At 38.4% G+C, this 16,902-nt stretch overlaps 1 protein-coding gene across 1 annotated transcript in view; it reads left to right on the top strand.

Moving 5' to 3' along the window:
* The window catches only part of ARHGEF38 (Rho guanine nucleotide exchange factor 38), a 123,454-nt gene that overhangs the window by 28,207 nt on the left and 78,345 nt on the right, over positions 1-16,902 (top strand). The window contains exon 2 of the mRNA XM_041757691.1: positions 4,499-4,683. Coding sequence (XP_041613625.1) covers positions 4,499-4,683 — 185 coding nt within the window. The remainder of the gene's footprint in view (positions 1-4,498; positions 4,684-16,902) is intronic.

Here is a 16,902-nt window from a genome sequence, read left to right on the forward strand (position 1 = left end):
TTAGATATTGCCAAGCACCACTGTATTTAGCAAACATTAACTCATTTTATCTTCATAATCACTTTATAAGATTTTATTAATGTTACCCTTAATTTACAGATAAGGCAGGACACAAAAAGAGTTAAATAACTTGTCTAAGGCCACAGATCTGATAATGTTAGAGGTGCATTTGAAACCCTGAAAGTCTAGGGTCACCTGGGTGCCTCAGTGGTTAAGCATCTGCGTTTAGCTTAGGTCGTGATCCCTGGGTCCTGGGATCAAGTTCCACATTAGTCCTGCAGAGAGAGTCTGCTTGTCCCTCTGCCTATGTCTTTGCCTCTCTCTGTGTATGTCTCATGAACAAATAAATAAAATCTTTTAAAAAAAAAACCCTGAAAGTCTAGTGCACAGTCTGGGAATTTAATCCCTACAATATGTATAATTTTATCATACAGGGAAAAAATAAATCAATTATCTCTCTTTAAAATCCACCCCAAAGGGGTGCCTGGGTGACGCAGTCAGTTAAGCATCTGCCTTCAGCTCAGGTCATGATCTCAGGGTCCTGGGATCCAGCCCCACACTGGGCTGTTCATTGAGGAGTCTGCTTCTCCCTCTGCCCCTCCTCACTACAGGTACTCCCTCCCTCTCTCAAATAAAGTCTCAAATAAAACTCCCCCCTCCCCCCCCCCTTTACAAAAATAAAAAAAAAATAAAATCCACCCCAAAGCAGTAGTAACAATAGCGATGGCAACAAAGCAGAAGGAGCGTACATGAACTCTAAGCGAAACCTGGGCTGTCACTGTCTTCAGACCTCCCCAACTATATTCTTACCTTTGGGTGCCTTTTCATCTTCCTAAAAACCAAGGTTTTCTCCATACATACATCCAACACAGGGAAGTTACTCAGGATGCCAAACCCCAGCCTGTGTCTTACTTTGCCTGGACAGCAGCACCCCTATTTTATCTCTTTTTCCTTTCTCATCTGAACATGGCTGTCCCCATACTTCAGAATCATGCGGTTTTCTTGACAAGTTGATGGCTTTAAAATGGGATAATTGTTTGCCTGAGGTGGTGGAACAGTTTGAGAGTACAGAGAAATGAAGCCTAGCATTCCAATGTCTATAGACATAACAAATACTTAGGTTGTTTCAAAGATCCCAAGGAGCTTCTACATGGCTCATTTGATTCAGTCTTCTTGATGACGCTATAATGATTTTCATTCCTATTTTACAGATGAGGAAACTGAGTCTCCATAGGGATAACTAACTTGTCCACCATGTTCTTACTGCTAAGATTGGCAGAGCTGATACTAAGTCTGATTATTCTTCCCCCAAATTGCAGCCACCTCCTTTTATATAAACTTCCTTGGCCAGGAATTTCCATATAAGTTCCCAATGAAATCTGTTGCTAGAATAATGAAAATTGATGATCACTGCTGGAAAACTGAAGCTTGAAGGTGAAAGAAATAGAGGGTAGGAAAGGCATGCCATTTACATGCAAATGTTTGCATACACAGTGGCATTTTTTTTTTTTTTTTTTTTTTAGATTTTATTTGACAGAGAGAAAGGGAGAATGAGCAAGATTGGGAGGGCAGAGGGACAGGGAGAAGCAGACTTCCCACTGAGCAAGGAGCTTGACTTGGGGTTCCATCCCAGGACCCTGGGATCAGGACCTGAACTGAAGGCAGATGCTTAACTGAGCCACCCAGGCGCCCCCCACAGAGGCATACTTTGATTAAAACCATCTACATAGCCTTTTGGCCTATCTCACTTTAATTTTGACATAAGTTTTGTAGTTTATGCTAACTGCTAGAAAATATTCATTTCTAAAGGTCTGTTTTTCCTTCTTTCGTAAATGCTTAACTCCTCTGTTGCTGTATAGAGAAAGAAAAGGTTATTATAGCTGACTGCTCTTTGGGTGATCTATGCTGGTAATAGTCATGTATTACAAATAGTTTTATATGTAAAAACATAGTATAACTAAAAGATGCAAGTTTTAAAGGTGGGGAATGATCTTATAAAAATAAGACTTGTGTCCACAGTGCATTGTATAGTTTGTTGGTTTCAGAAAGGCAAATAGAGATCGGACCATGAAATGATGCAAGCCAGGCCTTTCTTTGTTCCTGCAGTAAACTTGAGTCAAAAGAGCAAACAAAGGTATCTCATGAGATTGCTCAACTTCAAATTCTCTGAGAAGGTTTTATACCTGTAGGGAGAAGTTTCTGAAGATGAATATCTTGACTGATATTTTATTTCAACCACCATGACCCCCTAACTTGGTTCTGAACATGTTGTAGAGCTGTCCTACAGTATCTAGGCAGTTTTTAATTAATAAATCTGATGTTGGACATTCAAAATGCAGCAACTGGAACTGCTGTGAAATAACTTGAATTGACATAGTAATTGAGTCCTGGAATTCAGAACTAAAGGGAACCTGAGAATGTATTTTAGGGATATTTCTTTGCTCACGCTTGGAAAAGACTCCTTTCTCCTTGCTAGACCCCCAAATAGTTGATAGATGATTTATATTATGCACAAAAAGTTTGGAACTTAGAAGAGCAGATTATCAGAACAGTCTTTCAACAGGTTCCCTTTTATTTTCAAGGAATTGGGTAAGAACTGAATACTATCCGAAACAGTTTGTCAGCTCTCTACTAGGGAAGTTTCTTTCTATGAGTTTATTCATATAACCCAGGAGAAAAGAAGCCCCACCACACCCCCCTCTGCCCTGTCAAGGAGGCTCACAAAGGTCAAGTTGTGTATACAATCTGCTCACTGCATCTGTCCTCATCAGTGACCTGCCTTCCTCTTTTATATACAAAATAATTCATAGTAATGATGCCTCACTGTAACTTTTCCTTTCAAATGTGGGGTGCTAAGAGGCAGGCTCCTTCTACTTTCCAATAAAAATATTAGCAAGCATCCAAAAATTCTCATAACATCACTCAAGCTATGAAAGCTGAAGACCACCTCATGCATTCCTTCTCTCTCCTTGTACAGACTTTCTCTTCTTAATAGAACTTATGGAGATGACTTCTTTGGCACCAAATGTCCCCAGCCTTGTAAAACTGTGTGCTCAGATGCCATTTGTTAAGTCCATCTTCTTTTCTGATGAGGGAAGAATAGTTACTGGGCAAATGGTCTGGAAGCATATTCACCTGCAAGTCAGGATTGCTTAAAGACCAGTCTAGGGCACCTTCCAAACAAACACTGGAAATACCTTCACAGCATCCTCCACAGATGTGTGATTATTGAGCCTCTGCCTGAAATCCTGGAATGAACAGGCCAGGTAGTGAGAAGTGCTCATTACTTCTGAAGGGTCTCTTCACACTCTAGGAGCAATCTCTTTAACGTTGAGCCATTACGTTGAACCCTCTACTATAATGATTCTCCAGTCCTGTCCTTGTTTCTGGAATTGGCCAAGAGAATATCCTCTTTTTATTTCCATTTCCATACACTGTGACCTGTATACCATTTCCCCTACAGACTCTTTACAAGCCCTTTTGTAAAGCTCTACATTTTTGGAGGTGGTGTCAGCATTGAAGGTGTCTCACATATCAGTTACTAGAATCATATTAACTTTAAAGGAAATAAAATTACTTCTTTGATGGCAGACACTAGGATGAACACGGAGTTTGTGATGACTTCAAGCTTGAAGAAAATTCATTTACACACACATGCACACTGCTTTACTATCTATCACTGCTCTGATTTCATCTGTGACCTAGTTTGTGACTTCCAAAATTCTACATTGCTGTGGGAAGCTCATTTTTGAAGACATTTAGCTTTCTCACATTATACTTTATATAAAACCTTGGCTGTATGTGAAGCTTCCCATTTATCTCAGTGTCTCCTTGGCACTGGGGTTTCTTTAATTGAAATTTCCCATTTGGCAGTTCAAGAATTTTGAAATAACGAGATATGCACGATAGTGAAGATGCACCATCAGAAATTCTAGTTGACATGTATCCCATTCCACCACTTCCACACTCCTCATGGGTTTGGATTGTGAACTGAAAGAAAAATTTCACTCACATGAATTGCTTTCCATTTCACTGAGGTTTGCATATTACTCACTGAGAATGAGGGGCAATTCTTTCTAACAATAGGGACAAAATGGGAAAATGTCCCATTTACTAGTTAAAAATCATCCCTTGATTTAAAAGCAAATGTGTCTAGAAGAGGTTCTGAACTGGTTTTTATACATTTTATCTCTGGCCTGAAGACCAGGTTTATAACTTAATATAGTAGCAATGGGATATTTTAAAGACAAGCCATGACAGTCAAGTGTCATTCAGCCAACTTGTTAGAAGGATCTATTGTCACGTCCCTTGTTGCTCATAGTTTCATGGGATTCCAACCTTAGGGCAAACTACCACACATTTCTTCCTAAGAACATACTCTGAAGGCACTATGCCTTTCTCCCTGCTAACAACAGTCCCACAGCGGATCATTTGTAAGGATGGAACAAGAAACTGCAGCAGAATGTCTCACGTGTACATACATGTTTTTATTTAACAGAAAAGATGACTCCACAGGCCGGGGCTTCTGCCACTGAGACCCTAACTCAGGAGGAGCATCGGATGCAGAGAATGATGGCAAAGCGTTCGAAAATCATCAAGGAACTGATACAGACGGAAAAAGACTACCTCAATGATCTCGAGCTGTGCATTAGGGAAGTGGTTCAGCCCTTGAGAAATAAACAGGTAAATGCAATTTGGAGGGTCACCCCATCTCCCAATCATATCCTAAATAAGACCACCAGCACCACGAAATGAAATCACCCAAGTAGTAGTATCTGCTGCAGTGAGGGTGGAAGGATGGGCCCCGTTCACTGAGTCCTGGGTTTGGGGTGGTGGAAGGTAGCATCAGATTCATACTTCCTATGTCAGCAGAGGGACACCCAGATTCTCTCCATTTGGCCAAGAAAACTGTATCCTAAAATATGGGGAAAAGGAAGCTCAGTTTCTGCCACTTTGAAATTTTTATGTGTTCTTTCTTGGATTATTCTGGAACTGATAAAACATAAGCAACAGGTTTTCAGCAGTTTATGAACAAAGCACTTAATCTGATTCAGAGGTGATCAAGGATTTGGAAGAAAAAAATCATCCCTTGAAAAAAAATGTGCTTCCCCCCTACATTGAGAGCTCAACAAAACAGGATTAGCCAAGTAAAATTCAACAGAGAAATTAACCTGAATGTAAGGTAACACTTGAAGTGTTCATAAGTTAATTATTCTCCTCCTTTTTAATCAAGGACTTTTCAGAGATATTCTTGCAAAGAATTAAAGTACAGACAAAAAGACATTTGAATCATATATATGTGTGTGTATATACACACCCACATATGCACACACGTAAACCCACATACATATCTGGTTAACACATGTATTAAGTGCCTAATAGGTAATCAACCCTGTTCCCAGCACTGGGGTTATAGTTCAGTACAAAACAAAATCCTGCCCTTATGGGATACTTTGTGGTGGGAGAAAGGAAGCATGAGACAATAAATAATAAATAAATAAACACATATAAATTAAAATACATCAGATGGTGTTAAGTATAGCAGAGAAAACCAAAGTGGTGACAAGGGTTGGAGCCTGGGCACAGAGGAGTGATGTTTCTATTTCAAATACATTTTGCCATGTTTAAGTGATCAAATATATTTAACCTTATAGATTCTGGGTTTGGCATCTTAATACATACCCCATGATTATAAAAATATTGTCAGCCAGTTTTCACAACTTCAGTGATCACATCTCTCCCCCAGTACTTACCCAAAAGCGGAGTTTATTCTTGACACAAGACTCCTCTAAGAAATACTAGGAAAAAACATCTGGCCTACAAATTAGGGATAGCCAGGGTAGATCAAGGTGACCTTAGATATAAAAATTGGGGGGCACCTGGGTGGTTCAGTGGTTGAGCATCTGCCTTTGGCAGTCCAAAGACGGAGTCCCTCATCAGGCTCCCCACAAGGAGCCTGCTTCTCCCTCTGCCTACGTCTCTGCCTCTCTCTCTGTGTCTCTCATGAATAAATAAATAAAATATTTTTTAAAAAGATATAAAAGTTGAGTTTGGTTTTGGTTTTGGTTTAAGACAATGTAGAAAAAGCGGTGAAACAGACTTAGAATTTTTCCTTCATAGGTGGTCACTTTTAGTTTGACTCCCTCATGACTTTCAGTAGGTACTTATTATTTGTCAGGTCCTATTCCAAATAATAGGAATTGGTGTTATCATTTAATCCTCTCACAGTTCTCAAGTTGAAATGTAACTGGCCACTTTCTGAATCTGAAAATTTCTTATTCATCCTGTAAGATTATGAATAACTTTAATGGTCATGATACTAAGTTGCTCTCTGGTTTCGTTGCTAAATATCTAAAAATATTTTTGATTTTTTTCATTTAATATAAACTGACTCTGTTTGATGTAACCTCTATTCTGGCAGGCATTAATGGTCATTAATAAAATTTTTATTTACATAATTATGAAAATGTTAATTTTAAATGCACATAGCATCAGACTTGACCACCAACTACCCTCCCTTACCAGGTGAGGTGTTACCAGTCACTCCTACTCTCTGAAAAATTTAGAACCTCGCCCACTGCTCCATACCTTTTCCCTCTTTCCAGATCTGACATCAATGTCAGGTGATTTCAAGAATCTGGCAAATGGCCCAAGCAACCTGCAGGCCTCTCTACCAGTTCCTTGACTTGCTTGCATCCTAAGGTCTTTCCTTCAATTCCATCTCAGCCCCTCGCTGCTGGCCCATCCCTTTGAGCTGTCATTCTGTTACTTCACCCCCTCAAAATCAGAATTTCAGGCTTACCATTCTCTAACCTTCTGGCCCACTCCCACTGGTTCTCTCTCCCTGACAAGTTTTTGATGCTATGAGGGCTAGTGTCCTTTCTCATCATTTCATTGAGAAAACAGACACAATAAAAAATGTGTACCTTCTCCCGACACCACATCTACCAACCTACCTGCAACTCTTCCATGTAACCTGGCTAGTGGTTCTACTTCTAATCAAGGGCAACCTCTTTACTAATGCCATGGATTCCATCTCCTCAGGCTTCCTCAAGGATTTCAGTCCTGCCAGTGTCCTTTCTTCCTCCTGTACATTGATTTTTACCTTTCCATGGATCATCCTCATCACCATTACCCGTTATCTTAAAAAAGCAAAAACTCTCTCTTGACTCTAAAAGAATTGTCTATATTCTCTTTCCCTTTTTAAAGTTGGATATGAAATATTTAATATGTGTAAAACCACATGTAATTAAGACAGTTCAAAATAAGCACAATTTGGGGCACCTGGGTTAAGGGTCTGCCTTCCGGTCAGGCCATGATCTCAGGGTCCTAGGACTGAGCCTCAGGTTGGGGCTCCCTGTTCAGCGGGGAGTCTGTTTCTCCCTCTCCCTCTGCTGCTCCCCCTGCTTGTGCTCTCTTTCTGTCAAACAAATAAATAAAATATTTGAAACAAAACAAAACAAAAAACCAAAATAAGCACAATTTATCAAAAATCTGTCCTGGTGATGAATTAATGATCAATATATTTTTAAAAAAGACAATATGGAGCACCTGGGTGGTTCAGTCAGCTAAGCAACAGAATCTTGACCCGACTTTTGATTCAGCTCAGGTCATGATCTCAGGGTTGTGATATCGAGCCCTGCATTGGCTCCAAACTCAGTGTAAAGCCTGTTTAAGATTTTCTCTCCTCCCCACCCCGGGTCCCCCCCCCACACACACACACACACTCCAAATAAAACGGCAATATATAAGAAATGCCTTCCTTCAAATTAATAGCACATTTTTGTATCAAATGGATTAAGAAGTTTATTCAGTATGCAAATGTTCTCAATTTTAAACCATCTATCACATCAATGAGTTAAACTGGCCCCACCAATATAACTGCCATTGCTAAGCTGTAATCTCATATACATGCTCTGATCTTTGTGTTCTTGCTTTTGCTATTTTTTTCTTATTGTTTGCTTCCTATGTAACTCTTATGAAGCAATTCTCAGAACTGGTGTTTCAGACCGTGTACAATAAAGCGTTTCGGTCATGATGACATGTGATTTATTTGGCATGTTTAACGTTTACTCTCAATACTTTGAATTACCGTTCTCACACTTTTAACTCCCATTTCCCTTGTTATTCTATTCAGATTGTTTATAGCTTGTTGATTTTTCACATCTGGCACTTCTTTTTGTTTAGATCTTTCAGTGCTCTCTGTCTGCCTCCTTGTGGAATTTGGTTCCAGTCTAGTGGTCTACTTGTCTTCTCTACTAATGTTGAAAGAGTACTTAGAGGTTTCTCAGAGTCCTCATATCCAATCCACCATTCCCCCATTTCTTGATACTTTTAACCTTGATAAAGCAAATGGATGCTCAGGAATTCAGATGAAACATTTTTACAAGTGCCTCAGTAGTTAATTTTTGCCATGAGTTTATTAACTTTACCACCTTTTCAATGTTCATTAGCTCCTTCTGTCCTTACTTCTCCTCTGTGTAAATACCATGGTCTTTGCACACAAACCACCTGTCATTGGCTAGTGTCAAAATTTATAAATTAACACATACAGTGTTTATGTAACCATGGGAGTAATCTGCAAACCATGCTTAGCTAAACCTGAGGCAACATAAGTAAATATTCTATATGCACTAGTTGGTCTGGAAGAGACTTTAGAAAGTCATCTGTTCCATGACTTTTCTCTTTGCCTCCATTGCTGAAAAGGCTATCTTTGCTGCATTGTACTGCCTCCATGTCTTCTCTCTACACATCTGGTTCATGCTTTTCAGTCTCAGAAGAGACAAGTTAGTGTATGGAAGTTACAATTGGAAGAAGGAAGTTGAGGGGCACCTGAGTGGCTCAATGGTTGAGTATCTGCCTTCTACTCACATCGTGATCCTGGAGTCCTGGGATCGAGTCCCGCATCAGGCTCCCCACAGGGATCCTGCTTCTCCCTCTGCCTATGTCTATGCCCTTCTGTGTCTGTCATGAATAAATAAATAAAATCTTTTTTAAAAAAAGGAAGAAGGAAGTTGAAAAGCACTAGGTTATTTGAGTGAGCTTGCATGAGGGAATCTGGAGACTAGTGAATGTCTAGACCTAGCCCTTGAGTTGACAACTATCCTGCAACAATCATGGTTACAAATCTTAATTGTAACATCAAGGCTGTTGTATAAACAAAACTTCACCTAACTGAAATCGAGGTCAAACTCAGCAGTCACATCCCCTTTAAGAGCAGCATTGTGAGAGGTTTTGCAAAGAAGGCAAAAATTATCGACAACATTCAGTGTTGAAACATTTAGTGGAAAAACAGGTTCTAGTTATTTATTATCTAAACACGGCAACAGGAAAGATTGTACATTTTTGGCAGTAAGTCAAATCAAAACCAGAGCAAACAAATCTAACAATGGAAAAGAGTTTTGTGTGTAAGGAAAGGACCAAAAAGTGACTGAAAAGAGTAGTTGGAGGAATCTAAACCTATGTCTTTAGTTTTCCTTGTTTTTAATTATTTCTTGAATTTAAAAAATTTACATAATACAAAAGTACCAAAAATCTCAAAGACACAACAGTGTCTTATAGTTATTCATTTCCTACTCTAGAGACAAACACCATTACCAGCTTCTTTTTACCCTTTCTATTCATAAGTGCTTTTGTTTGAATGTACGTTTGGTAGATTTTTATTTATGTAATATTATATCTAATATTACATATTATTTTGGATTTGCTCATATTATCTAATTGTGTGAATTATTAAATTTTGTGTTTTCAAAAAAAAATTTTGTGTTTTCAGAAAAAAAGGGCAAAAATAATCTATAACTTTGTGTTGATAAGAGTTCAACTGGAATTTTCTGTTAAAATTTGGGTACCCGTGGGCAGCCCGGGTGGCTTAACAGTTTAGCGCTGCTTTCAGCCCAGGGTGTGATCCTGGAGACCCATATCGAGCCCCACGTCAGGCTCCCTGCATGGAATCTGCTTCTCCCTCTGCCTGTGTCTCCGCCTCTCTCTCTCTATGTCTCTCATGAATAAATAAATAAAAATCTAAAAAAAAATTTTGGGGGTACCCTATATAGCAGTAATTTTTTATAGCAGTAATTTTGTAAATAATTTTTATTAGACAATATGTAGAAGTAAATAATCACCCATAGCTCTATTACTTAGAAGTTAGTACTGTAAATATTTTTGTTCATTGACTAAGCACATACAGACAGACTTAAATATTTTGTATACTTGGCATCATACCCTATATATCATTATGGAGTCTTTTCTCCCTGAAAAATATATTTTCATGTTTCTTTTTCTTTTTAGGATTTATTTATTTATTTATTGTAGACACAGAGAGAGAGAGAGGCAGAGACACAGGCAGAGGGAGAAGTAGGCTCCAGGCAGGGAGCCCGACGCGGGACTCGATCCCGGGACTCCAGGATCGCGCCCTGGGCCAAAGGCAGGCGCCAAACTGTTGAGCCACCCAGGGATCCCCTCATGTTTCATTTTTAACCACAAGTAACAAATATTAATTTAAATGAATGATGTGGGGCACCTGGGTGGCTCAGTAGTAGAGCATCTGCCTTTGGCTCAGGTCGTGATCCTGGGGTCCTGGGATTAATTCCTCCATCAGGCTCCCTGTGGGCTCGGCCTCTTTATCAGTGTCTCATGAATAAATAAATACAATCTTTTTAAAAAATTTTTTTAAAAAGAAAAATGTGGGGATCCTTGGGTGGCTCAGCGGTTTGGCACCTGCCTTTGGCCCAGGGGATGATCCTGGAGTCCTGGGATCGAGTCCCACATCCGGCTCCCTGCATGGAGCCTGCTTCTCCCTCCTCCTGTGTCCCTGCCTTTCTCTCTCTCTCTCATAAATGAATAAAATCTCAAAAAAAAAAAAAAGAAAAGAAAAATTTATTTTTATTTTATTTATTGGGAGACCATAAATTTGAGGAAAACAATATCAATGCTCTCTCGTATGCAGAGCCCTCAGTTGGATAGTGGTGCCACCAGTGTTATCATGCAGGTCCGGGTTAGCAGCAGGCCATTCCATGTCATTATGGCAGGGACTGCACTATGTCTAGCCATTGTTCTGTATAACATATGTGACATAGCACATATGGTTCCAAAGAGGGTGAGGCAAGTCCTAAAATATGGAAACATAAAAGTCAGGGAATTAGAGAGGACAAATCCCTAACTTGCTCTTTTTTTTCCCAAAGGGGCAGGGAAGGGGAGGGGATCACAGAAGCCAGGGCATTCAGCTTTCTGCTCTGCCTCCCACCTGAGTGAAGTTGCTATAGTTTCAACTATATGGTATCAGCCGTGTTACAGAAGCTTACGTGAAAAGACAGCTTGCCAATCTCGCAGAGCACAGTGTAGAAAAAAGCCTCTCAGAAAGGAGACTGGGAGGAGGGATATAAATGCATTGTACTAATGAAAATATTGTTCAAATATTGTAATACCAAAAATATCTATATACAACAAAAAGCTGGCCATGGCCCAAATTGTGTCCTATGATTTTAAGCTACATTTTCATTGGTAAATGATTTTTATATTCCTTTGGAATTTGCTGTGATTTTAATGGAATCCTCCTCACTAGAGTGAACCCACTGATATTCTATATAAAGGGGATTGTAGCTTCAGCACATGTTCTGGAAATCACCTAGCCTTCTATTTCCCACCCTCTCTTTCGTGGTTTCGAGCTGGATGTTGGTGGTGTCTGTCTTGATAGCTCAAAGCTGGGTTCTATCTCTGCACGGTCTAGCCTCTGGCTGCCTCACTGCGTGTCCAGAGCTCCCACGAGTTACACGGTACACAGATGCTGTGCAGCAGCCCAGCTGGACTGCCTGCGTGGCTCTCAATTTTAGGTTTGCTCCTTGGATGCACTCTCAGAGATTACACTCTGTTCTGTCTGAATGTCCTCCTACCCTCCCGCCCCAGCCCCTGCTCCAATAAGACAAATTCAAACTTCCCACTTCCCCACAAGACGAATTCAAACAATGTAATGAAATTTTGCTACTCTCTCTGAACAAAGGACAGAATTACAGTTCTAAATTACAGTTCATTTATTGGAACACAAGAGGAAAGAACCAATACTGAAATATTTTATCTAGTAATTATTAAAGTATACTTAGCTTTCAGAGAGAAAGAGATGATGGATAATTAGGGCTTCTTAAAGCTATTTTCTAAAACTGGCTACATAACAAATAGAGGAAACTATAGGTGAACAAACTACTTTGTCATGAATTTTTAAGTGTCATAGAAGGACTCTTGTCAAATTATCTTCTCTAGCTGTCACCTTCCTAAATTACTTTTACTGTTGCCAGAAGTCATAGACATTCATTTTTGCTTATTAGGGAACCATGCAATCTCTTCCCTCTTGCTTTTTTTTCCCATCACCTAGTTACTCTTTTTTTAAGACCTAATTTCCTAGAGCAGTTTTAGGTTCACAGCAAAATTGAGGGGAAAGGTACAGAAATTTCCCATATAATCCCTGGCCCTACATGTACATAACTTCCCCCATTATCATATCCCCCACAAAAATGTCCCATTTGTTACAGTTAATGAACCTACCCTGATACATCATTATCACCCACAGTCCATAGTTTATGGTTCACTCTTGGTATTGCCTATGGTTTTGTAGATATAGAATGACATATATCCATCATTGTGGTATCATGGGCAGTATGCTTACTGCTCCAAAATCCTCTGTGCTTTACCTGTTCATCAATCCTCAACCCCAACCAATGGAAGTCACTTATCTTTTTATCATCTTTCATAGTTTTGCCTTTTCCAGAATGTCACAGGGTTGAAATCATCCAATATGTACAGGCATACCTCATTTTATTGTGCTTTGCTTTACTGCCCTTTACAGATCATGTGTTTTTTTAATAAAAATGTGTTGAGCTAGTCTATGGATGCAATTTTCCCATTAGTATTTGATCACTACATGTCTCTGCGTCACATTTTGGTAATTCTTGCAATATTTCAAATTTTTCATCATTATTATTTTGTTATGATGATCTGTGACCAGTGATTATGACTCCCTGAAAGCTCAGTTGATGATTAGCACTTTATTAACAATGGTATTCTTAAATTAAGGTAAATTCATTATTTTTTAGACAGAATTTCTTAGACACTTAATAGACTATAGTATAGCATAAACATAACTTTCATATGTATTGGGAAATAAAAAAATCCACTTGACTCATTTTATTGTGATATTGACTGTACTGTGGTGGTCTGGAAGCAAACCTGCAGCATCTCTGAGGTTTTACTGTAGCCTTTTCAGACTGGCTTCTTTCACTTAGTAATATTCCTTTTTAGTTTCCTTCACATCTTTTCATAGCTTACTAGCTAATTTCTTTTTAGGGCTGAATAGTACTTCATTGTCTGGATATGCCATAGTTTATTTATCCATTCACCTATCGAAGGACATCTTGATTGCTTCCAAGCTTAGGCAAATATGAATAAGGCTGCTATAAACATCCATGTGTTGATTTTTATATGGACAAGTTTTCAGTTCATTGGGTAAAAACCAAGAGGCACAATTCCTGCATTGTAGGTAAAAAATATATTTAGTTTTATAAAAACCTCTCAAACTATCTTCTAAAATGACTGTATCATTTTGCATTCTCACCAGCAATGAACAAGGTTCTTGTTTAACACTCTCTGCAGCATTTGATGTTGTGAGTGTTCTAGATTTGGCCATTCAAATACATCTATAGTGGTAAATCATGGTTGTTTTAATTTACATTTTTCCTGCTGACTTATGATGTGGAACATCATTTCTTATGTTTATTTGCCATCCATATATCTTTTGTGTTGAGGTATCTGTTAAGGTCATTGGCCCATTTTTAATTCGGATGTTTCTTTTCTTATTGTTGACTTTTGAGGGTTCATTGTATAATTTGAGTAACAGTCCTCTATCAGATATGTCTTTTGCAAATAATTTTTCCCCTTTGGGGCATATCTTCTCATTCTCTTGACATTGTCTTTCACAGAGCAGAAGTATTTAAACTTAATAAAGTCCAAATTATCAATTCTTTCTTTCATGGATCATGCCTATGGTGTTGTCTCTAAAAAGTCATCCTTATACCCAAAGTCATCTAGGTTTTCTCTTATTTTATCTTCTAGGTGTTTTTATAGTTTTACATTTTACATTTAGATCTGTGATCCATTCTGAGTTTTGGTGAAGGTATAAAGTCTTCATTTAGATTCTTTTTTTTTTTTTACATGTGGATGTCCACTTATTACAGCATCAGTTTTGTTTTTTTTTTTTTTGTTTTTTTTTTTTTTTAATTTTTATTTATTTATTTATGATAGTCATACAGAGAGAGAGAGAGAGAGAGGCAGAGACACAGGCAGAGGGAGAAGCAGGCTCCATGCACTGGGAGCCTGATGTGGGATTCGATCCCGGGTCTCCAGGATCGCGCCCTGGGCCAAAGGCGGGCGCCAAACCGCTGCGCCACCCAGGGATCCCTACAGCATCAGTTTTTGAGAAGACTACCTTTGCTCCATTGTATTGCCTTTACTCCTTTGTCAAATATCAGTTGACTACGTTTATGTGGGTGTATTTCTGAGCTCTCTATTCTGTTCCATTGATCTATTTGTCTTATCTTTTGCCAATACTACACTGTCTTAGTTACTGTAGCTTAACAGTAAGTTTTGAAGCCAGGTAATGTCAAACTTCCAACTTTATTCTTCTCTTTCAAAACTGAGTTGACTATTCTAGGTCTTTGCCTCTCCATATAAACTTTTTTTTTTTTTTTTAAGATTTTATTTACCTATTTGAGAGAGAGAAAGAGTACAAACTAGCAGGGGAGGGGGAAGAGCCCCCGAAGCCCAAGGCAGATGCTTAACCGACTGAGCCACCCAGGTATCCCTCCATATAAACTTTAGAATTAGTTTATCAATATCCACAAAATAACATGCTGGGATTTTGACTATGATTGCATTGAATCTATAGATCAAGTTGATAAGAACTGACAACCTGACAATCTGAGTCTTCCTAAACATAAACTTGAAATAGCTCTTCATTTATTTAGTTATTTAATTTTGTTCATCAAAGTTTTATAGTTTCCTCATATAAGTCCTGTACAGATTTTGATAGATTTATATCTAAGCATTTCAATTTTTGAAGTCCTAATGTAATGGTATTGTGTTTTTTTATTTTAAATTCCACTTGTCCATTGCTAGTATACAGAAAAGCAATTGACTTTTGCATATTAATTCTATATTCTGCAAACTCATTGTAATCATGTGTCGGTTCCTGGAGGTTTATTTTGTTTCTGGGGGTTTTTTCTGGATTTTCTACATAGACTATCATGTCACCTGGGAGCAAAGAGAGTTTTATGTCCTCCTACCCAATCTGTGTATCTTTTGTTTTCTTTCTGGTTTTTTATTTATTTATTCATGAAAGACACAGAGAGAGGCAGAGACATAGGTAGGCAGAGGGAGAAGGAGGCTTCCTTCAGGGAGCCCCATGTGGGACTAGATCCCAGGACCCCGGGATTCTACCTGAGTCAGGGATCACTACCTGAGCCAAAGGCAGACGCTAAACTGCTGAGCCATCCAGGTGCCCCCATTTGTTTTCCTTTGTGTCTTATTGCATTAGCTAGAGCTTCCAGTACAATGTTGAAAAGGAGTGATAAGAGGAGACATCCTTGCCTTATACCTGATCTTCCTGAGAATGCTTCACATTTCTCAACATTAAGCATAATATTAGCTGCAGGGTTTTTGTTGAAATTCTTTATCAAATTGAGGAAATTCTTCTCTATTCCTAGGTTATTGAGAGTCATTATAAATGGGTTTTGTCAAATGCTTTTTCTGGATCTACTGATATGATCCTGTAATTTTTCTTTTTTAATTTGATGATGTGACGAATGACATTGATTGATTTTTGAATGTTGAGCCAGCCTTGTATATTTGGAATAAATCCCGCTCAGTTGTGATGTATAATTCTTTATATACATTGTTGGATTCAATTTGTTAATATTTTGTGGAGGATTAATATTTTGCATCAGTATTCATGAGAAATATTTCACGTTGGCACATTGACCATTTATTATTTCTTAAAGTCAACTACTTTCTAAAACTCTGTTTCCTCCCTAGAAACTGCCCTGAACTAAGTGGAATCAGGATGTTAATTTCTCGTATACATGTCTTATTTATGCAAATAGTCATCATACTCCATCCTTAGTATGTTCTTTGATACCATACCAAAATCCAATGCATGTGTACTATACTCCTGCAAGTTATTACAATTGGGGAAACTGGTAAAGGAGACACAGGATCCCTCTGTATTATTTTTTTTAATGCATGTGAATCTACAATTATATTTTAAAATTAAAAGTTTAACTAAAAATATAATGCCATTATTTTTTTCTCACTTCCTTTCCCTTTTTAACCACATGATCCTTTTAAATAAATACATAAAAAATTAAAAATAAATAAATAAATACATAAAATTATATGTGTAAGAACAAAATCATTTCCTCTGACTCTACCTTGATTTCTGTCAAACTTTTCAATTCATTCTCTTTTTATTGTAGTTTCAGAAAGATAGAAACTACATTTTTAGTTAAGGACATGCATTAGGTTGTTTAGAAGAAACTCTATAGTATATAATAATTTCCTGTATATCAGGGCACCAGGGTGGCTCAGTCCATTGAGTGTCTAACTCTTGGTTTCATCTCAGGCCCTGATATCAGGGTCATGAGACTGAGCCCCATGTGGGGCTCCATACTTAGCACAGAGTCAGCTAGAGAATCCTCTCTCTCTGCCTCCCTCTCTGCTCCTCCCCCATTGCCACTCCTGCTCACATGCTCACAAGCTCTCTCTCTCTCTCTCTCTCTCTCAAATAAATAAATAAATAAAATCTTGAAAACAAATAATTTATTGTGCGTCTTGGATCTTTCTCGTGCTATGCTTGGAATACCA

The sequence above is a fragment of the Vulpes lagopus genome, chromosome 6 (assembly GCF_018345385.1).
Source record: "Vulpes lagopus strain Blue_001 chromosome 6, ASM1834538v1, whole genome shotgun sequence".
NCBI classification, from domain to species: domain Eukaryota; kingdom Metazoa; phylum Chordata; class Mammalia; order Carnivora; family Canidae; genus Vulpes; species Vulpes lagopus.